This window comes from Microtus pennsylvanicus, chromosome 3, assembly GCF_037038515.1.
Source record: "Microtus pennsylvanicus isolate mMicPen1 chromosome 3, mMicPen1.hap1, whole genome shotgun sequence".
Taxonomy (NCBI): Eukaryota; Metazoa; Chordata; class Mammalia; order Rodentia; family Cricetidae; genus Microtus; species Microtus pennsylvanicus.
In genome coordinates, this window is record NC_134581.1 from 57,299,573 (window position 1) to 57,322,412 (window position 22,840).

At 44.1% G+C, this 22,840-nt stretch overlaps 1 protein-coding gene across 4 annotated transcripts in view; it reads left to right on the plus strand.

The window, feature by feature from the left end:
* Positions 1-1,836: 1,836 nt before the first annotated feature.
* The window catches only part of Map2k5 (mitogen-activated protein kinase kinase 5), a 224,972-nt gene continuing 203,968 nt past the window's right edge, over positions 1,837-22,840 (plus strand). For 3 of the 4 annotated variants that reach the window (XM_075965562.1, XM_075965563.1, XM_075965564.1), the window contains exons 1-3: positions 1,837-2,638; positions 8,091-8,139; positions 20,178-20,245. In XM_075965562.1, the coding sequence (XP_075821677.1) occupies positions 2,504-2,638; positions 8,091-8,139; positions 20,178-20,245 (252 nt within the window). In that variant the 5' untranslated portion in view covers positions 1,837-2,503. The remainder of the gene's footprint in view (positions 2,639-8,090; positions 8,140-20,177; positions 20,246-22,840) is intronic. The other variant, XM_075965565.1, reaches the window with a different exon arrangement.

A 22,840-nucleotide genomic window follows, 5' to 3' on the forward strand; every position in this document is an offset into this window, starting at 1 on the left:
AAAGAAAATATTATGTGCAAAAGCTTTAAGATCATATACATATATACCTTTAATTTAGAGAGTGGTACTTACTCTACTTGAGGAAGAGACCTGGTCAGTCTTCCTTACCAACTTAGGTCATGAAACCCAATACGGACAAATATATAGACTTATTCTACTTGATAAAGAGATACCTTGGTAGCATTAAGAATTTTCTGTGAAATCTTCATCAAATCATCAAGTCTAAGATTTCATGGTATATAAAGGCTATGAAACCTGAGATGTAATTATATTTGCTCTGAAAATTTTGGGGAAAAAATGTGGCTCTGCCATTTGTGTGTGTGTGTGTGTGTATTTTCAGAATACATATACAAATTAGGCAAATGGAGTTGTTTTCCCCTATGGTATTATGAATTTTAAAAAAGATATATTTTTTAACAAATGATAGGTTAATAGAAAATCTCTAGCTTTGTAATAACTTTTCTCAAATAATAGAAATAAACTTTAGATTTAAGAAGTATGTGGGGAAATGAGTGAATAGTGTATTTTTCAGCCCTGAAGATCAGGTAGAAAGGGGCAGGTCCTATGGTACCTGGGAGAATTTCACTGAATGGATTTCTACCTAAGTTAATAAGGAATAGTAACTAAAAGATGATCATTTTTCTCCTACAATGGCCTTTTGAATGCAACAGGAAAAAAGCCCAGGTGGAGAGAATTATGCAACAAGTTTGGGTATTATATTAAAAATTATCAACATTTGCCGGGCGATGGTGGCGCACGCCTTTAATCCCAGCACTCGGGAGGCAGAGGCAGGCGGATCTCTGTGAGTTCGAGACCAGCTTGGTCTACAGAGCTAGTTCCAGGACAGGCTCCAAAGCCACAGAGAAACCCTGTCTCGAAAAACCAAAAAAAAAAAAAAAAAAAAAAAAAAAAAAAAAAAAAAATTATCAACATTTAATTTTTCCTCTTCTTATATTAATCACATATCTATTAGTTCTGGGGAAAGTGGACACCCCACCCCCACGCATCACGTTTATGCGTAATCAGCTCCAAAAGGTAGAGATAAATAGCACAAATTAATTACACATAAAGGACCTACCTACGCATTGTCATTTGTAAGCAATTTTTGCATAGGCACCATAGATCAACAGGATTGTGCACTTTAAAATGTGAGGTAACAAGGCATTTTAAAATAACCAAGGTTTACGGCTACTGCTCCGCTATCATGACTGCATAAACACTGTGATTTAGTTGAAAATATATGGAACAGACGGGGATATTTTTGCAACGGTTGAATAAGATATTATGATGCCAGAAATACAGCTGTCCCCAGGCAGTTAAGCTCTTCATGGAGTTTCTTTACTATTGCTTGTGAGCAGGGGATTGGTTGGTACTGCAGGTCACTCATGGGGTAAAGGACCTTCCTGAAAAATTCATGCACTTTGCTAACGGGAGAAACACAGTGGTATTTTGGAACTGTTACTTGGAAGAAGGGGCACAAAAACTTGCTCTTTTTTTTTTTTTTTTTTTTTTTTTTTAAAGAAAGGTCTTGCCTGGCTCTTGCTGATTTGGTGCACAAACCCCACGGATATTAAAAGGTACACAATTTGACAAGTTGGAACTGCCCGCCTGTCTTGCAACGTCTTTTCTGAAGCCACACTATGCAAGATTAAGCCTTAAATTGTTTTACGGGCAGGCGCCAGCCATAGATCGGTATCTTTCTCGGTTTCCTGGATGCTTTCACCTCCTAGGGTTAACCGGGCAGTCGCCAGTGTTAGCACGCGGTCTCGGTCTCTGCTCCGCCCCAACCTGCCCTCTTCCAACATGGCGCCCCAGGAGGCGGGTCCCACTCGTCGGCTCCCCGGGTTCCGGCGCCGTGAGTTTTGGTTCCGGAGTAACAGCGTTCTAGCAGCCTTCTTCCTCCTCGCGCCGCCACCTCCGCCGCCGGGACGCGGGCCTTCGTCTGCTGAGCCCGCACGCCCAGCAGCCTCCGGTTCCGGCAGCGGCCCGGGACCCCCCTCGTGACCTCGCGGTCCTGGGCTCTCCGGTCTGGTAGCGGGCAGGCCGCACCGGTGCTCCTCCGTAACAGACCCGACCCAGCCCGCGGCGCCCAGACACCCTCCCTTTGCCCACCCAGGACTGCAGGACATAGGCTGATGCACTTCCCCTAAACCAGGCCATTGCTGTGCTGTCTCCCCTTACGCACACGGACTTCAAAAATGCTTATCGGTTCTGTTTTGTCCACTTTTGTAACTCCAGGACCTTCCACTCTCTGCTAATACCTTTTGACCCGTACCCTTTCCCCAGTGCATCTTCTCCGAGAGACACTCAAACTCCACACGACCCGGGCCTGGTTCAGGGCCTGCGAGCTCCCTCCTGATCATTCCTCTTCACTTCTCCCACCACCCTGCTCCCTGTTTTTATCCTATCTTGTGTACCTCGTTCCCCTTGTCACTTCTTGGGGCTCCTAAGCAGGGGCCAGTCGGTACCCCTCGCCCCAGGATGTGAGACCCGTTAACCTGTAATGCTGTGGCTGGCCCTTGGCCCCTTCCCTGCCATGGAGAACCAAGTGCTGGTGATTCGGATCAAGATTCCAAATAGTGGCGCGGTGGACTGGACCGTGCACTCCGGGCCGCAGTTACTCTTCAGAGATGTGCTGGTGAGTGGTAATCTTAGCGGCCAAATCCCAGCTTGGGGCTCAGGGACCTGGATGGACAGCATCTTGACCACTGGTGGCCTGAGCTGGCCCCTCGTGGGGTCATCTTGCTTATTTGAACCATAATATCGATTAATTGCATTCAATGAAAATTGGTAAATGTGCAGGGTCCTGGGAAATAGATGAATCCTATTGAACCCCTGCCCTCAGGAAGCTCCCAGCCTGCACTAGGACTTACACACCGGTGCATTTTTTTCTTTTTCTTTTTTTCCCCCTCAAGTGTTTGGAAAGCATCTCTGCCCTCATTCTAGCCCTGTCACTGCTGAGTTCCCTGAACTTTTGACCTGTTAGGAAAGGGAAACCAGGGCAACCTTAATTTACAATGTTTAAGCAAACCTTAGATGTCATTGATTGAAAGACATAAACTTACTAGCAATAAGAAAAAAAATGCTGCCTGTTAAAACTGCAGCACACCATCCCCCGGGGGAAAAAAAACAGCTCAATTTCAGAGATGTTGAGTGTTGATGGAAAATGTGCATCTTAGAATCAACAGGAGATTGCCTTGGGATGCTCAGAATATTTCACATCTTACGTAGGTTAATGTAGGTGGGTTCCTGAGCCCATATATAATATATATTGCATAGCATTATATGTCTGTATATATGTACTGAGTCAAGAGTAAAAGGACCTTCTCAGGAATTACTGCTCCTGAGGCTGAGAGTAAGCACCGACACTCTGGCTTACTTACATAGTTTGTGTTTATATGCGTGTGCAGATGTGTGTGCATGCATGTGGAGATCAGAGATCAAGCTCAGGTGTCATTCTTCAGTTGCCATCCACCTTGTATTTTGAGACAGGGCTGGCTGGCTAGCAAACCCCAGGGATCCACTTGTTCTAGCTTCTCCAGTGCTGAGATTACAGGCATACACATGCCACCATGCTTGGCCCACCTCTCAAGCCCCCTTCACCTGCCTTTTTTACACGGGTTCTGGGGAATCAAACTCAGGTCCTCATGTTTGTATGGTAAACACTTGGCCAGCTGAGCCATCTCTCTGGTCGGCAAACTTACTTTTGCATGCTATAGTTTCCCACATACTTCAGCCCATTTGCATCTTTCTAGTCATTTGCAATTAACAGGGCATAATATATTCACTTTATGCATGGAGTAACTCAGACAGAATTAGATGTACTGGGAAGAATGCTCTAGCAGACAGATGTGTAGTTTGACTGGATTGCATATATACGTATGTATATATATATATGTATTTATATATATGTGTGTGTGTGTACATATAAAATTTCATTTTGAAAGCTAGATGCCAGTGACCATCCAGGCCATGCAGGCTTTCAGGTGCCTAGGTCAAGAGTGTGGTACCTGTAGTGGGCTAGCAGCCTCCAGTCTTTGACACCAAATGCCATCCCTTCTCTGCATCTGGTGTTCTTCACACCTCTGCCCATTGATGATTCCCTTTCCTTATAAGCCCACACAGTCCTCATCACTGTCTTCTTCAGTTCCATCTTGACTGGCCTGGCATCTGCGTCCTTTCTTGCCACACCCTCATGAGCATACAGCTCATGAGTCTCAAGTATACAGCGTTCCTGTCAGTCCTCCCAGGTACCCAGGTTGTGCCTGCATGTTGCCTTTTTCTTTAGCTGGCCAACTCTCACCTGTTTTCTCACACCCAGCTTCACTTTCCCTCTGTTAATGTTGGTCAGATGGCCACACTGGTTCCTATGTCCATTCCTATAGTAAACCATACATTTAGTCATGACTGTTTGCCTGACCATTCTTCTATAAGCTAAACTTCTGGAGGAGAGAGAGAGAGAGAGAGAGAGAGAGAGAGAGAGAGAGAGAGAGAGCGCACTCTGTTTCTGTTGCTTCATAGAACCTGGAAATTTACTGATAGAGCTCAAAATAGGAGGAGGGGCCAGTGAGATGCTCTGTGGGTAAAAGTACACATTGTGCAAGCTGACCACCCGAGTTCAGTCCATGGAACCCATGGTAGAACCAACTCCTAAAAGTTGTCTTCTGATTTGCATACATGTTGCCATGGCATGTGTGCATCCATGATTACTATTTACATACACATGTTTATATAATAAATGAAAAATTTAAAAAAGAAGATTTATTTAAAAAAAAATGATCGCCAACCCAGATGTGCACGGTTATGACCTGTGCAGATCTCTGGCGTCTTTCTTTGAGTCAGGGGGTTTTGTTGCTCAGCCTGATCTCAAATTGCCTATTTTGTGAAGGATAACCTCAAACTCCTCACCCCCCTGCCTTTGCTTCTTGAATGCTGGGTGAGCACTAGGTTCTGAGTCGGGTCGTTTGGACTTTCTTGCCAGTTGTGCCACCAGCTTGGCAAGTCATATCTCTCTGAGCCTCAGTGTCCTTATTTCTGCACAGGGACGCCTGCATCAAGACTTGTAAAGATGAAGCACAGAGAAGGTACCCTATAAATGTTGACACTATGATGTAAGGGATAGGACCTGGCCCTCTGCTTCTGAGTACACCAGGAGAGCTCCGGCACATCACACTGGGGGCCCAGCACTAGGGCTCAGGGCTGTGTGTTGGGACTTTTTTGTCATAAGAGCAGCTGGGGGACATTTGTCAGTAAGCGCCAACAAAGACCTTAGAAGTGGGTCTGTGCTCTATGCTGCTGCTGGCTCAAGGCAAGTCAGGCAGGGTGCCACCTCAGGTCCTTGTCATCCACTCTCCCACTTCACGTCATCTCTTCCATCAGGAAAAGACAAAACCCCAAAGAAATCAGCATCTCGGACTTGGAACCTTAAACTTGAAGGCCATGTGAAACTTGGATGGCCCCTTGGTCTACTTGAGCCTTTTCGTACACGTTTCAGTTTTCAGATGAGGAAGCTGTACCCTGGGAGGGGCAGGGCCTTGCAGAGCCATAGAGCCTGTTTTTGGCAAAACCTAACACAGAAGCCAGAGCAGGGTTTGGTCACCAAGTCAGAGTGATTGAGTATCTGAGACCGCAGTCAGTGGTTGAAGATTCCAGTTGTTACTTCTCCAAGTGGCTGGGAGACCCTGTGCAGGTCTCATCCTGTCCCCTCCACGCTGTCTGTCGTCTGTATCTCTGGGAGTTAAGTGCAGTGTGGAGGAAGCCAAAACCAAGGGCAGAGACACTGGGATTTTGTTGTTCTTTGGCCTTCTTTCTCCTCATCCGTGGAGACAGTCTTCAGTTCTAGGAATCGTGTGTGGGACTGGGTTGGTTGGTGGCCTTCTCTTTCTCTTCGTAGCCTGTCTTGAAGTCTCACAGATGTCGCGATTTGTGATGATGTTTCTATCCAAACTGAACCTGTGATTCTTCACTCCTCTTGCTTGTCAGGTGTTCTCCTTGTGGTGACAAGATTCCTAACAAAAGCCAGTTAGGGAAGAAAGATTTTATTTTCACTCACAGTTTGAGGGTTTGGCAGGGAAGGCAGGGCAGTAGGAGCGGGAGGCAGCTGGTCACGTTGCGTCTGTGATCAGGAGGCATAGAACGATGAGTGCTCCTGAGCCCATGTCCATGGCATGGTGTCACCCATGGTTAAGGTGTGCCTTCCCACCCCAGTTAGCATAACACAGAAACTCCCTCGCAGACGTGCCCCCAACATCTTTTAAGTGATTCTAGGTTCTGTCTGCTTGATAGGCAATATTAACGATCACAGTGAACAAACACTCTTTGCTATTGACGTCTTTCATTTGGCTCTTCTGTTACCCATCTTATTTCAGAGAGCAAATCATAGTTTTGCTGAAGAGCCAAGTCTTAACATGCATTTACCTACAAAGCTCCCGGCATGCTATAGAGACCGTTTTACTTCTCTTCTGTTAGATATTCTTCTGACTTATTGAGAGGTAGGAAGAAAAATCAAGAAATGATCACTGTCAAGATGTGTCAATTTAAATTTTCTTTTGAAAATGTCTTTAGGTAAAGAAAACTGTTGCAGTTTTGAGGATAGCAGAAATCCCCTTGGAAACAAGTACAGAATAATCTCTTAGAGTAAAGTGGAAACGTATGTAAAGCCATTAAATGTGCCCTGCTTAAAAATGGCCAATAGAGGGTTTGGGGAGACAGTCCTGTCACTCTGGCTGTGTTTAGGCTTCCATCCTTCCCTCTGGTTTGCCTGTATACTTAATTCTGTAGTCAGTGTATAGCCAGCTGCCTGCTAAGAGGTGCTTGCTACCTATGAATGTCTACAAACAGTTTCCTTACCCTAAAATTTTGGCTCCTCACTTCCTCATTAAGTTGATGTTTTACTTGCTAAGATTAGAGACAGAGACGATATCACCTTTTTTTGACTGATGAGTAAAGGCTACCCAGGATAGTTGTTTTCCCTGATCAATTTTTTTTATGTACAGATTTGTTTTTTTTTAAAAAAAAAAGGAAAAAGAAGTGTCAAGATGATTATGCAAATTGGCACTGCAGCAAGGCTCCTAAGGAACTGCCTTTAGAAGGAAGCTGCAGCCTCCGCTCTGCTAAGTGCCCTGCTTTGGAAGGGCTGTGAGCTCCCTGCTGAGAAACGCTGCCAGCCGGCTTTGTCAGCTGGCTGCCTGGTGCTTGTTCTGGCACAGCCTGGGCATGGGAGGGCCGTCGTAGCAGAGCTCCTGGAGAGAAATGAGGTCTGCAAGGCTTTTGCTGTGGGATTGGACATGATGGAGGGCCTCCTTTCCCAGAGCTTAGGTGTTCTGTACCTCTTCGATTTAGCTGCCCCTGCAGACTAATTTTTTTAGTGTTTTCAACTTTAGAGACTCATTTACATATTAATAACAGATCATATATACCTTCTAGGGCTTCCCGTCCAATGAATTATATCCCAGCAATATTAAATATGTTTGTGTTGCTTAGGAATAAAGGTTGATGAGAACTGTCTTATTACCCTTATGCTGCATATCATCACAGAAACTTGTTTGCTCAAACTACCACTGTGAGAGCGAGGCTCCTTGTGGTCTTTACAGATCAGGAACCACATTTGTTGAGTGTCTACCACGTGTCAAGCTTATGTTTATTACTTAATTACTTATGTTTATTATTTAGTTTTCACATTACTCTTTCAGTGTCATTGGATACATTTTGGAAATAATCAGAATGAGGCTCAGGATGTTTAAATAAAAAAAATGTTTCCCAGGTTGTATATTTAATAGTAAGGACCCAAGCCTAAGGTGGTCTGACTCTTAAGCCTCTTCCCCCCACAATATATGAAGCTATGTGTGGGTGTGTGTAATAGTGTGGTGATGTGCACTGTTGAACTGAGAATAAAAGATTGTCTTTAATGCAATATGAAGGCAGTAGAGATGTAAAGTTTCTGCAGGAGTGTGATTATCAGCTCATGTTTCCATAGTATACGCCAGCATCTCAAAAATCCTTCCCAGGTTCCCCTATTTTCTCTTGGACTTGCCACATGTTGGCAATAAAGAAGATGACTAATTGTGCTTCTTTATTCTTCCTTTGTTTAGGATGTGATAGGCCAGGTCCTGCCTGAAGCAACGACGACAGCGTTTGAATGTGAGTCTGGCTCTATACGCTCCTCATTCTCTTTCTGCAGTGATATTTCACATGCTTTATGGGTTGCATTACTTTCAAAACTGACAAAAACAGATTATTTATGATCATCATATGGTACATTTAAATATTTATAAATTAATGCAAGTTTAATGATGATACTGAACCGAGTAATATTTTCTTATTTAATCATATCTTGGGTGTGCATATCTCTACAATATAGCTTTAATTACCAACATGACCTTTATCTGCTCTTCTCCGTGTTATGATAGTGCAGGGCAAAATGAAACGTGTAAACTACCTGTAGACCAGTGATCGTTGATGAAGAGGTTTTAATTCTTCAGTGCTTTAGGACATAGCAGCTGAGTAAAGCTCTCGTGGGCATGTGTGGAATGATTCTGTTTCAGTGAGCTTTGGCTTTCCTGTTGATGATGACAGGGGCCCTTCTGTCCTGAATCCTCTGCTCTCCATTGAACTGGCTTTTATGGACAGGGCTGGGATGTGCCAGGAAACTGGTTTTGATACAATCTTTGCAGAGGAAGGCCTGCCGCTAGTTTAGAAGTTGTGTAGGGCCTCAGGTGCTGAGAAGGGTAAAGTCAGGAGTTGGAACTGTGGTCTTTCCCTTTTTTGAAAATGGGGCCGTGGGCTGAAGAGATTGCTCAGTGGATAAAACATTTGCACCATTGTGAGAACCTGAGTTCAAATCCCCATAACCCACGCAAACACTGAGCGGAGTAGCACACATTTGTAACCCCAGTGCTCCTACGGCAGAAGAGGAGATAGAGACAGCAGATCTAAATGCTGTGGGGCCAGCGAGCCTGATGGAGCCAGCAAACAACAAAAAAGAGACCCTGTCTTAAACAAGATAGACACTGAAGTCCAATAGTTAAGGCTGGGGTCTGCCTTCCATACATGTGCTGTGGTATGTGCTTATCCACTCTTACACATAGGAACATGTCCATATATACTCATACACACATATACACATCATATACTTGTATGCACGCAAAAGTGTGTGCCACTTTCCGATATGGAAATGATTGCGACTTTTCCCCCCACTTGACGGTATGCTTTTGTTCCTGTTTTAAAGATGATCACTGGTAGAGTGTACAGTAAGTAATGTCCTTGTTAGAGGACAATTCAACCGCACCTAGTAACAGGTAAACTATGTAGCACTTTTTACTCAGCAGAGCTCTCTTGGAAGCTGTCCAACAGAAACACTAAATGCCCTTGTTGAAACAAGATGTACATGGTAGGACTATTTTTTGATAGTAAAGGACTAAATATAAGCAAAATGCCTCTGTAGAGTGGACCAGGAAGTGATAATGTGTCCATGTTCTGAAGCACACAGTGGTACCTGGAAAAAACACGATCAGAGTGTATGTGCTGATAACGGAAGGAGACTGGGATTGGTGGTTGAATGGACAAATGATGTGCCTGATACAATTCCATTTCACCAAAATTCTAGCCCTCCTTACCCACCTCAGATGTTTACTGGGGACAGGATCTGCAGAGGACTCAATGCAGTGCTTCCTTCCCTGGAAAATAGACATGGACCCGGGGGGATTAGAGATGAATAAGAACATGTTTCACTTTATGTATGTCCCCATTGCTGGAATAGTGTTCAGTAACCAGAGTAGGACAATTAATTACTGTTTTATTAATGGTGCTAGGCTCTTTATACTATTGAGGAATATATATGTATTGGGTATACATTCACACAGATACACAGACACACACACACACAAAGCTCTATTTAGACTTCTTTCAGTAACTAAAGGGGGCCGGGGCCAGGAGTATTCCACGAGCGAGCATTTGGTGTTCATACTGCCACCAAATAGTTAGCTCATTTCCTTTAGCCTTCACAAGATTCCCATGAGGTATGATGAAGGACTGTTGTTCCTGTTTCAGCCCAAGCAAGGGCATCTCCAAGAACTGAACAACTTGCTCAGATACGTGAGAGTGCATTCTAGAACATATTTTCTCAACCACTGTGCTGGATGCCAAGAGTCACCACAGTTGAAGTATATTCTCGCTGACTTTCCATAAAACATGCAAGGAGTTTATTTTCACTCTACTTTAATCTCTCTCTGTATGTATATGCATGTATGTGTATACCTATGTGTTCCTCCCACCCCCCCCATGCGGGCACCTGTGCAGGTCAGAGGACAACTTTCAGGAGTCGGTTCTCTCCTTCCACAGTTGTTCCAGGGATTAAACTCAGGCCATGAGGCTTGTACACATAGGCCTAACTTTGTATTCTCCACTCCTGGGCCCGAGCCTGCTCCACTGGCATCCAGGTTTAGCATTCATAATAATAGTGTTAATTGTTCTAACTACTATACTGATGGTTTTTCTGAGGCAGCCAGTGTACTAGATTCTTTCTGAAGATTGTTGCTGGGGCTTAATAATCTTCGTAGTGACTCTGCACAGTAGGAAAATTTGACCTGTGAAGAAACTGGAACCCACAGATGTGAAGTGGTTGCTAGGAAGTCACGGAGCCCAGACTCAAACACACACAGTCGTCGTAAGCACTTGGAAATCTCTGAAGCATAGATAGAAAAAGATGTTCAGACTTTGAGGTTTCCATTTTTTTTCTTTTTGTTGTTTGTTTTTTTACTTGATTTTTGAGACAGGGTTTCTCTGTAACAGTTCTGGCTTTCCTAGAACTGGCCACGAACTCACAGAGATCCACCTGCCTCTGCCTCACAAGTGCTGGGATTAAAGGCGTGCGCCACCACCGCCCAGCTTAGGTTTCTATTCTTTAATGTCATGTTCTTCTGTGTTTCCCAGTAAGGATAGCAGTTCTGTATCTGGCTGTTTGCTGGTCAGCTTTGCTCATCTATAGATTATGTCAAGATTCTCTCCCTCCTCTCTCCCTCTCTTATGTCCCTTTTCTTTCCCCACTCCCTCTTCCTGCCAAGTGCTAGGACTGTGGGCACTTGCCCCAGCATCCAACTCTGGACCAGCTATAAAGTGGAAAACAAACAAAAAACCAATATAAACATACGGAGAAAAATGATGACAGACTTTGTTGTTTTGGGCTGGATTATCATCACCCTCGGCTGGCTTTCTCAGGATTGTTTTTGAGTAGCTTGATTGTCTGACCCAAAAATATGAACCATTAAGTAGAATCAATATGCAAGAAACAGTTATGGTTTCGTTTGTAGGTGAATCTTCTGGGAAGTCTGAGGCATTTTGGTGGATGGTGGATGAGTAACCCTCTAATAAATAAAACATTGTAAAGGACTATTAAATACTGCAGCGCGCACCCAACCCTAACTGACTCCTCATACTGGAGAACTGGTGTGATAATTACGAGCAGCAAGAGACAGCATAGGGCTCAAAGCTACCAGTCTTCATAAATGTAGGGGAAAGGGTTGAGAGGACGGGAAACATTGCTGATGTGACAGCTTGTCTCTCCTTGCACTGTTCTCAGAGTGGACGGTCAGCTGCTTCTAGTTGCCTTTCCCTCCCTCGCCGTGCCAGTCACTTCTTTGCACTAACTCTAGAGCTCTAGGGGACATGCTTGTTGAGCAGAGCCAGTGTCCCATGTGTCTATATTCAAATGAAAATTGTGAAATGCTCAAGAGCTACAGCTAAATAGATACTGTCCTGTGCTCTGGGAGTATCTGTGCTGTCTCCTGGACCTAGATGTATTTGGTTATGGTGGACAATTCAAATTCCTACTTGTACTATACTGAGGGGCAGAGGTTCTACAGTTGCTGTGTTTTCTCTGGGTTCGCTCCCTGGCCTGTTGTTTCTAAAGGAGTTAGGGCTTCTTGGGATGGGAGGGAGGCTCCTGTGGGCCGCATTCACCAGTGGAGCTGGTGATCCTAAGCCTCTTTTTTCTTAATACCCTTGTGGGTTCTTCTTCCACATGACTGGTACACAAAGAGCATTTAGTTAATTAGCTTTTTCACGTATATTTAGTGTATGTGTGTGCATGTGTACACCTGTGCTTGCACATACACATGCATACATACATAGGCCATATCACACGTGTGGAGCCAAGTAGGAGGACAGCTTGCATGAATCAGTGCTTTCCTTCCACCATGTGTGTCAGGGGTCTAAGTCAGGCTCTCAGGCTCAGTGACAAGTGCCTTAACCCACCGAGCCAACGTGCTAACCCAAAAGTACTAATTAATGCCTAGTGGGTTGTTTGTTTTTATATAATGGTATATTGTTATAAATTTTAAATAGCATAGAAACAAAGCAGAAAGTCCTCATTTTCTCATTTATTGTTAGTGCTTCTTGAGTTCCCTTACATGCTATGCTCCCGTTATCTTCCCTGCCCTCATTGCTAGCATGCATTAGACTTCTTTCCAGCATCGGTTGTGACTTATTTAATCTACTAGATGAACATCCAAGTTTTTAACCAGCTTTTTAGAACCAGAGAAAATGTGGAAATCCACAGTAGTGGCTTAGATCTTTCCATATTGAGTACGTTGGTGCGTAGGATAGATTTCTAGGCATTTGGAATTGTTGTGATACAGGAAGCCCTCTGCTTTTAACCTCCATGACTGTGTGTGCTTTCCAAAAAGGAACTCATTTACAACCCACCACCATGCTAGAAAGCCCTTTCTGCATTCTCACCAATCCCTAGATACTAGTGGGTTTCTACTCAAAATTAATTTGATGGGTAGAAAAGTTATTACTTTTCTCTTTATATTTCTTTATAATGAGTATTAGTATTTTTCATGTGTATTTAATGTCTATAAACTGTTTTTCGTCACCTTTGCCCATGTTTCTTTTAGGTTGCTTTTTTTCTACTTGATTTGAAAGCTTTCTAAAGGAAAATATTGGTTTTCTTTTTTGGTTTTTGTTCTTTTTTGGGGGGGGCGGTTGCAAGACAGGGTTTCTCTGTGTAACAGCCCTAGCTGTCCTGGAACTAGCTCTTGTAGACCAGGATGGCCTCCAGCTCACAGAGATCTGCCTGCCTCTGCCTGCTGAGTGCTGTGGTTGTCTGTCTTTACAAGTATTGTTTTTCTTTTCAGCCTGTTTTGTGCTTTTTATTCTCTCTCTATTTTTTCTATAGAGAAGGTAAAAGTTTTATGTGGGCAAGCTTACCATATTTTTTCTCTTTACTTCTGGATTTTTTATGCTTAAAAAGGTCTTCCACATTCCAGGGTGCTGAAAACATTTATTTTTATTGCTTTTTCTTTCTACTTAATGGGGTTTTGCACATACATGTTATTTGTGTGTATCATTTTTTTAAATGAAAAGCATGAGTTTTTTTTATTACCAGGAATGGAAAGATTTTATTTTTACTATTGTACTATTTCCAGTATATTTTGGTGACAGTAGTCAGATGGAGTCCAGTTTTATTTTTCATGCAAATAGATAGTTGACTCCATGCCAGTTATTGAATACTTTGTCTTTTCCCAGATGTGAGAACATTTCTGAGATGAGACTAAAGTCCATAACCATAAAAATTCCTGTATGTTGCATGTGTGGGCCTAGCGGATGCTGTGGGAGCCTGGCACTTATGAAGGCCCAGAGTCCCTGCTGAGTCTCTCGGTTTCATTAGCAGATTAATGAGCGCTCTGACACACCAGGTGATGAACATCAGCCAGCCCTGCAGATGCATTTCATGTGCCTGTCTATTACGTGCACATCGTTCTCTGTGTTTTTCTTGAGACCAGTGGCTATTAGACTGATGTTGTGGGACGGGGAAGTCTCATGGGCAGCTTGAAGGATGAGCTTGACGTTCACCCCGACACATGCTGGCTTGTGCTCAGACACGTGTGTTCTCACTTCTCTATGATACTAGCTTCAGGCCTGCAGCCGTCCCGTGTCTCCATCCTTGTCAAACTCTGTATCAGAATAGACTCAGAAAACATGGTGAGAAGATGAATGTTTGTGCCTTTCTTCAGCCCCAACTATTTATTTTTAATTTTTGAAAACTTTTATTTATGTGTTTATGCATTTGAGGCCAGAAGCCCGTTGTAGGTACTGGGAACTAAATATGGGTCTTTGGATGAGTAGCAAGTATTCTTAACCACTGAGTCATCTCTGCAACATCCTACCTCTGACGGTTTTCTATTCCCTCCCTCCCCCCTCCCTCCTTCCCTCCCTCCCTCCTTTCCTTCTTTCCTTACATCCTCCCCTCCCTCCCTCCCTCCCTCCCTCCCTCCCTCCCTCCCTCCCTCCCTCCCTCAACTGTAGTTGAGTATTGGAGTGGTATGTGTAGGAGCTGCCTTGCAGCAAAGTCGAGTGAGAACGGTTGGGTGGCAGCCACTTTTTATATCATGGAAAAGTTCAAGTCTAAAGATAGAAGAAATGAAGTTTCATTTTCTTAAATTGTTGTATATAGAAAAAGGGTCATTATTTATAAACAAACAGATATATTAGTGGGAAAATTATAATTTACAATGAATGTACATTGAGTCTGAAAAATATTGGACACATAAAAGTTAATTATGCAAATTTGAGGAAATTTGAAGAGAGCTTTAATTTGTAGAATTTTGGCTTTAATAAGTCTAGACTCTTTTCTTATATATATAATACTGTTAATTTGTATGAGTATAAAGAAGTTCTTTAAACAAGCAGTGGACCAGTTGTTCCTCGAGATCAGTGGCTCCTTCATTTGAATCCCTGGAAATCCTGCAGCACCAGGCACATGGTAGACTTGAGATGCTTTTCTGAAATGCATGGGTGATTGAAGAAATAAAATACCTGGAACAAGTTTGTTTGTTTCATATATCTGCAAACCCATTGAACTTGTCTTCACATAGAGCCAGCATGTGGTCTGTTCTCAAAACCTCAACTTGACTAGGCTTAGTGGTACACCCTATGTCCCAGCAATTCAACAGGCTGAGGCCAGAGGATTGCATAAGCCATGAGTTAAGCCAGCTTGGGCTGCACAGTGAAACTCTAACTCTTAAAGTGGGGTGCAAAACTCAGAACATCTGTAGCTTGTTAGGCCATCATCACCCTCATCTGGAGTAGGACAGTAGCCTTCTTGGCCCCTGTCCCAGCTTTCTTCTTGTCCACCCAGCAGCCAGGGTGATCCTCCTAGAAGATGAGATCTTAAACATCAGAAAGCTCCCACGGCTTTCATCTTACCCAACAGTGAAAGGCAACTCCTTTAAATGCTCAAGTCCCATGTCACACACTGGCCCTGACCCAGCCACGCCATCACTTCTCTGGACTCTTTCTTTCTCCTCTTCGCATTCTGTTCCTGCCAGTCTCACTTCCTTTGTCCCTGGAACAGGCCAGGAATTCTTCCCTTGTGCTGGCTGTTCTTTCTGCCCACAGTGTCCTTTCCCAAATATCATCTGTATGTATATGACCTACACAGTTTCCACTTCACTGTCTCCGTGCCTGAGTATCATACCTGCCACATAGTAGGCGCTTTCTTCTGCAAGAAGGAGAAGGAAACCAAGAAACAGGGAAGCCCTGGAACATTGAGGGGAGGCCAGGAGCTCAGTGATAGCTCATGGATGTGAAGGTATGACCACAGAAGCCTTGGGCTGTTATCCTCCCTAGGTCAGTGGATGCTGTCCCTGAGAACTGCTCTGAACATGACATCTTTTCTGGTAATTTCCAACTGATGTCTTTCTAACATTTACAACCTTGTTTCCATTTCTTTCCTGCCATTACTGTAGTTGTATCTGACTCCTACCTGATTCAGAAGGAGTGTGACAAATGACACATAATATATTGCTTTCACTTCCTGTCACTGCAGTTCTGGAAATTCTCCAGTTTCTGCTGTTTGTCCACTGGGCCATTCTGACCACCCCTACCTGAGGTACCGCTCTCTTCTGGGGCCTTTATATGGCTCCTCTAAGTTTGTCTTTCAGATTGCACGTTGCTTCAGATAAAAATCGTGAACAACATATGGCCTGTTATGATTCTCTTTTCCCAAACTCTGCCATTTTGTATATTTGTGACACACTGCAGATTTTGTAAAGATTGCTTCATAATATTTGTTTGCCATCTGCCGTACTCTATTTGGTATCTTGCTAGGATTTTTGCCTCCATTTTAAGTGACATTAACAAAATCCAGCCAGTACATAGACTTTCCGGTTCTCCTTTTGCTTCCCTAATGTGCTGGAAAATCATATTACTATGCTCCAGGCAACTAGAGGAGTCTGGGATTGTCATTGTGAACCAGTGTGTCAGATCTCTGAGCGCACCCTCTCCCCGGTTATATCCTGTAATGTTCCTTTGGTCAGATGGCAAAGAACCTTCATGTATAAGACAGAAAAGAGCTCAGGTTATATCTTTCTTCTTTCCGCTCAGCACCACTTCCTTCTGGAGCTCTGTACCAACCGTCTGTACCTTTCGAACTCTTGGTTCCCTTTTAGTTAAGTTCTTAGGATTCATGACTCCAGTGAGTGTAGTTTTAAAATAGCCAATACAGTTTGAAAGGCAAATAGCCAGGCTGTTTGCTGGAGCTGTCTGAGGAGGTCTAACTTTTGGGGTAAAGATGTTCCAGGTCACTGTCTACTAAGCTGCTTGGTAGCACTCTGCTTCCCTCTCTCGCTTGCTTCCCAGGCCTGTCCCTTAACTGCTTCCTCTCTTTAAACGCTGGGGTGAGTGGTTTCTTCCCGAGCCTGGCATAAGGGGGTCAGGGGCAGGTTCCGTTTCACTTTTTGGCCAGCATCACCTGCGTTCTCATGAGTGTGGTTATTTTTCCAACCCAACTTCCACTTTGACAAGAACAGCATCTTCATTAAAGCAGCTAAGCACGGAAATGAGAGGGTAAAGCGGTCCCCTGAGAAACCAAGACATCCATCCTGTTAGGCCATATGAGCTATTAGTCACTGTGTCACATAAGCCTGATTTTATCACCAGGCTTAATTGGAATTCTCCTTTCAGCTGGTCTGAGCTCTTCCCTTGGAGTCAGACCCATGTTGTAGGCTTGCGGCAGCACTCCTCTTCCTCCCTTCCGTCCGCTAAAGCGCCTTGGCAGTGGGGCCTGTCTGCTGTGCTTGGAGTCTCTGTGAGGCATTGATCTGCCAGCTGACTTTCCTGGCAAACATCCTCAAGCTTACATAGAAACCACAATTCTAGAACACCGTAAGTAGTCTTAAGTCTGGGTTTGCGAGTTTAGAAATTCCCCACCTCATTCCATCTCCCACTTCGCCCCCACTTCCTCTCTCCTTCAATACTTCCTTGACTTAATTTAGAGAGATAATTATGTAAATGGTACGTGTGGAATTTATGGTCTCTCATCAGAAGTCATAAAAGGCTTTTCACTGTTTTACTAAACTCTGAGTGCTTTCCCGTTCTATTCAAGGAATACCTTCCTGAGGTCCTGTGTGTGTTTGTGTGTGTGTTTGTGTGTGTGTTTGTGTGTGTGTTTGTGTGTGTGTTTGTGTGTGTCTGTTGAAATTTGAATATGAACTGTATCTGCATAGCTAACTCTGATGTAGGAATGAGATTGGCCAAAAGCTCCTTTATGTTGGACAGAATTCGGCCCAGATTGGCTGATTATGTGTGTGCATTCATGTGTGTGTGCAGGTACACATGTATTTGTGTGAGCATGTCTGTGGTGGTCACAGGTTGACTTCAGATGTCTTTTTTAGTCTCCATTGTCTCTTTTTGAGACAGGGTTTCTCTGCAGCTTTGGAGCCTGTCTTGGAAACTAGCTCTTGTAGACCAGACTGGCCTTGAACTCACAGAAATCCTGCCTCTGCCTCCCCAGTGCTGGAATTAAAGGTGTGAGCCACCATCACCCAGCTTCCATTGTATTCTTTAAGGCAAGTAAGTTCTCTTACTAAATCTGGAGCTTGGCTAGACTGGCTTGCCAGTGAGACCCAGGTACCCTCCTGTCTCCTTGTCCCTAGCACAGGGATTTTATTTGCTTGGCAAGCACTTTACCAACAGAGCTGTGCTCCCAGCCTTCTTTGGCCTGACTTTAAAACTATGGTGTGCCTTTGTGGGTGTTGGTACATAGTCTTCCATGCTTTTATACTATGTTCTCTCGTCTTCCTTGTCTTCTGAGTTTCAAAGGAAACTTCCAACTTAGCCTTGAGTATGTTAGTTTCTAAGACCCATGAAGAAACGCCTGCTAGATGGTGTTTCTCTCCAGTGTGTCCTTAGAAAGTCTGTATTGAAAACTAAACACAGAAAAAGCAGCTCTTTATGTGTAGAAATTTCTCAGACATGCAGGGATGCATGCGGGAATGTGTCTTTTGCATACCATTGTGGTACTCTTGTTTGTAGAGTTTTCAGTAGGGGTTCTGGACAGCTCCCAGCTGTTTGGACAGTGACTTGGAGACACTGATTCAGTAGGCTTGGGAACTGTGCAGCACGAGGCTTTGGAAAGAAGACCCTTTGCGAACCATTGGCTGAAGTCATGGAGGGTAATGGAGGGAAATGCTGCTTTCCCCGGTACTGTCAGTGGCTGCTGGCTACTGAGAACAAAAGGAACCACTAGTATTTTGCTTGGTAATAGGCTAATTGGGAAAAGCACAGACCCCTTCCCGTGGCCCCCATGATCTTGTCACCAAACAGGAGGACATCTTCATAATGTCTTCCTGTGGACAAGTGGGTATGCCTGTGTATGATGGGAGACTTGTGTGCTGAATCAAATCCCTCTGTTCTTTCAGAGCTGTGCAAACTTATTCTCTTAGGATGAGATGCCCAATGTGCCAGGTTTGGAATGGGCCCATCTAATCAAATCTGCAGTTATATGTCCACGAGTGAGCAGACCTATAATGCTGACTGTTTAGCAAGTACTCAGATCCTGAGCATCTTGCTGAGGGCTGCCCCTTCTAGACTGTTACCTGGGCAGAGCAGGCTCTGCACGCTGCTCCAGTGGTTGAGCATTTTTTCTTTGAACTGTGTATTTAGAATTTCTGCATCAGCCGTCAGATGCTCCCGCTCTTGTTAAAATTTTGTTATTGCATTTCCTTCTTTCTTTCATCCATCCATTCATTCAGTGTGTGTGCTTGGATGCCCGTGGGAACGCATATGCTGCCGCATATGTGCAGAGGCCAGAGGCCAGCTTCCGGGAGCCGAATCCCTCCTTCAACAGTGTGGAGTCTAGGGATCGAACTCAGCTTGTCAGGCTGGAAAGCAGGTGCTTTATTCACTGGGCCATCTTGGTCACCACGTGTTCCTACTCTTTAGAAGGATGAGCTATCAAAATATTTAGAAATAACAAGAAAGTTATTCTAGTCCAGCCTGGGAAAAGATGTTGGTGGTGATTAGGTCAACAATTCTATTTTAGGTTAAAATTGAGATCTGGTCTTCTCAAGAGGTCTATTTTTAGGTTCTTAAAAACAGCTTTTCAAACTAAGAGAATTACTGAAATGAGCTCATGGTTTCTAGATGTGAGTTCTTTACTATTTATTCAAATGTGCACATTCTGGTTATAGGTTTTGTAAAGTCTTAATAGCCCTGAGTCTTGAGACTATTTACATTATTTCAAAATAGCATGAATCACCGTTTGATTCTTGCAGGTCAGAGGACTGGGACAAACAAAACTCTTAGAGAGAGCTTTGCAGGATAGGATGGAAGAGCCCACTGTTAGAGCCCCTTTGCTGTGAGCCTTGTGCGAGGCCCAGGCTTGCCTTCTATAAAGCAGGAAGAGCCCTGCTGTCCACAGTGCAGGGCTGTGGTGTGGTTCTCGGGCAGTGTAGCATGTGAAGCCCAAGTCAGAGCCCCTTCCTGCAGCAGTGTTTAGCAAATGGGAGACATTTTCACCTGCTTCAGTGATGTGGTGGGTTTTCTGGGAGAGAGGAAGAATAGAGAATGGGAACACAGCGCCACATGAGACATAAAAGTACCAAAGTAGAGCGAGAGGCCTCTCTTCTTTCAACAGCCAATCTTGTCCTACTCCAGTCAAATTTACTTGACCTAGATATGCGTCGAGAATAACTAGAGAAGTATTTTGATTTTTTACCTTCCTTTTAAAAGAAAATTTTAGTTCTTCCTCGAGCAGGTGCTCTAGCTTCTTTTCTGGCCTCTGTGAGCCCTGCTCCCATGTGTACATCTTCCCGCACATTTGCACAATGAAACGATAAGATAAATATTAAAAAAGAATGCAAATCTTACCACTTTCATCATATTCATTTTTTGAACAGATGAAGATGAAGATGGTGATAGGATTACAGTGAGAAGTGATGAAGAAATGAAGGCAATGCTGTCATACGTAAGTGCACTGCATACGAGGGCTATTGTAGTGTTTTTAAAAACATTTTATTTGTGTGTGTGCACGCGCATGCGCACGCCTGCACACACACATACACACCAGAGGTCAACTTGCAGGAATTGGTTCTCTCCTTCCATCCACCATGTGAGTTCTGGGGCTGCAACTCAGGTTGTCAGGACTGGTGGCAAGTGTCTTCCCCGCTGAGCCATCTCATCAGCCTGGCAAACAAGGACTGTTTTTAAAGCATGTTAATGTAATTGAGGATGCTGTTTCTTGGGCGCAGTGAAGATATGTAAGTAAATCACAGTTGCCATGGCATTTTCCTGTGTAATAGATAAGGTTTTCAAGATTTCCTTATGTGAAAGTTAAGGACATTATTTTCAAAAGACACTTACTGATCATATCATGAACATTAAGAATAATGCATCTTAATGACTTTTGCATTAGGTATGGTGCAGACTAAATGGACTATCAATTTCCTGTATTTTTTATGCAGTACTTAAAGTAACGGCTCATTAAAAGTGAACCCCTGGGCTCTAAAAAATTTTTCAAAATCTACTTTTGACTGGAGATGTCTTTCACCCTTCCAGACTTCAGCTATAAGATAGCTGCAGGCTTTTATGGACGCGGGATTTAAAGATGTACTCCGGCTTATTTTCTGCACTGCCCACCCTCCTGCTTGTACCCTGGAATGAACAGCAGGACTGAATTTATACTAGGTGGACTTTTCTCTGGTATCTCGACTTTTGCTGGAAATTTGCATTAACATTTGTCTGAGACTAAAATTGGTAACAGAATGGGTACAGTTCTAAAGCTTCAGTACCAATTGAGAAAAATTTATAAACAACAAGAGACATATAGCTTCCCTGAGCCCCGGTTTGACTTTGTCCTCTGTTTGGAAAACCTTTTCTGGTCTGGGGAAGGAACTGCTAGAAGCACAGCTCTGCTTTGGGTGCCTGGCCTGAGGCGGACGAGGCGGATGACTTAGCCTTTCAGGACCACAGTTGCCTCCTCTGTCAGTGGTGGGTGATAACATACGTCCTTTCTACTGCACAGGGCAATTGTAGCGGTCAGGCAGGGTAACAGATGTGAAAGCGTTCTTCAAACGCAAGGTGGTAATACTGTGGACATGATGGACAAGACCAGACTCTTGCTTTTCCCTCAGACTTGAATTGGAGCCCACAGTCAGGACGTATGCTTTTGATAGCCTTCAACTTCAACCAGGATATTGTTTCATCGTAATGAAAGCTGGAAACCGTCTGTGTGGGTTTCCGCCAATAGTTTTAATTTAGGGTAGGAGGAAAGAGAACAAGAAGGATGGCATGATTAACAGAGCATTGCATTCCTACCAGCCCAGAGTAGGAAAAGTCAATTTCCCATTGACTTCCCATTAACTTATGTGGGAGTCTTTGTGTACTGAGAATTTAGAGCTGAGATCATCGGTACGTGGAAGGCAGAGTGGGATTGTCTTTTCCAAGGCGGCACTGCTGTTGATGGATTGGCTAACTCTCCCGAGAGTATGACTCCTTTGTTTTTAGGAAATGCACGCACACAGGTAGGTTCTGGTTTTCTAACGTAAGGCTTTGGCAGAGAACTGACAACAGTGTACTTTCACAGGCATTCGGCATACCCACATCTAAGCAATGTGGACTTCTCAGAAGACCTTGCCATTCGTGCCTCCTTGTGAAAGAGAGTGCTGAGTGTGGTCCTCATGATGCTGCTAATCCTTTCCATGTCTGAGTGCCCAGTGTGTAAGCTCACAGCTTGAAAGTCTCTCTCTCTCATTGATTTTTTTTATTTGTGTATCTGTGTGTGTCGGGGGTGGTGGTAAGTTAAGATGGTAATGGAGGCGTGTGTAAACATCTTGTGTGTGAGTGCAGATGTATGCATGCCAGGGCATGTGTGTGGAGGTCAGAGGACAAGGTGAGGAGGTCAGTCTTCACCTTCTGCCAGTTTGAGGCAGGCCACTGCGTGTGCCAGGCTAGCTGGCCTTCGAGTGTCCGTGGAATCTGCTGTATTGCAGTCATCCTGCTGCAGTCTGGGGTCACAGACACTTGCCACCATACCTAGCTTTACATGGCTTCTGGAGAAGTCTTCATGTTTCTGATGCAGCGCTTTCCTCACGGGGCCGTCTCCTCAACCCTTAAAAAGGAGAATAATTTAATCATTCTGTGATAGACATTAGCCCTGGTTTGTGTGTGTGTGTGGGGGGTGTGTGTTGGGGGGGGCTAGAGATTGATCCAGAGCCCCATATTTCCCAAGCATGCACCCCATTGCTGAGCTACCCTTCCAACCCTTCATCTCTATTTTGTAAATCTTTGAAAGGATGCCCAAGGTCTTAAAGCTATATTGAAAGTTCAGACCCTGCCTGGAGAGAGATGGCTTAGTAATGAGGAGCAGGGACTGTTCTTGCTGAAGACCTGAGTTTGGAACTGCCCGGAACTGCAGTTCCAGGGGATTTGACACCTCTTCCGGTCTTTGTGGGCACTCACATGCGCATGCACAAACCCACACACAGACATACATATATACACATAACTAAAAATAAATTTTAGAAAGAAAATATAGATTTTCATTTAGCCTTTCCAAATCCCA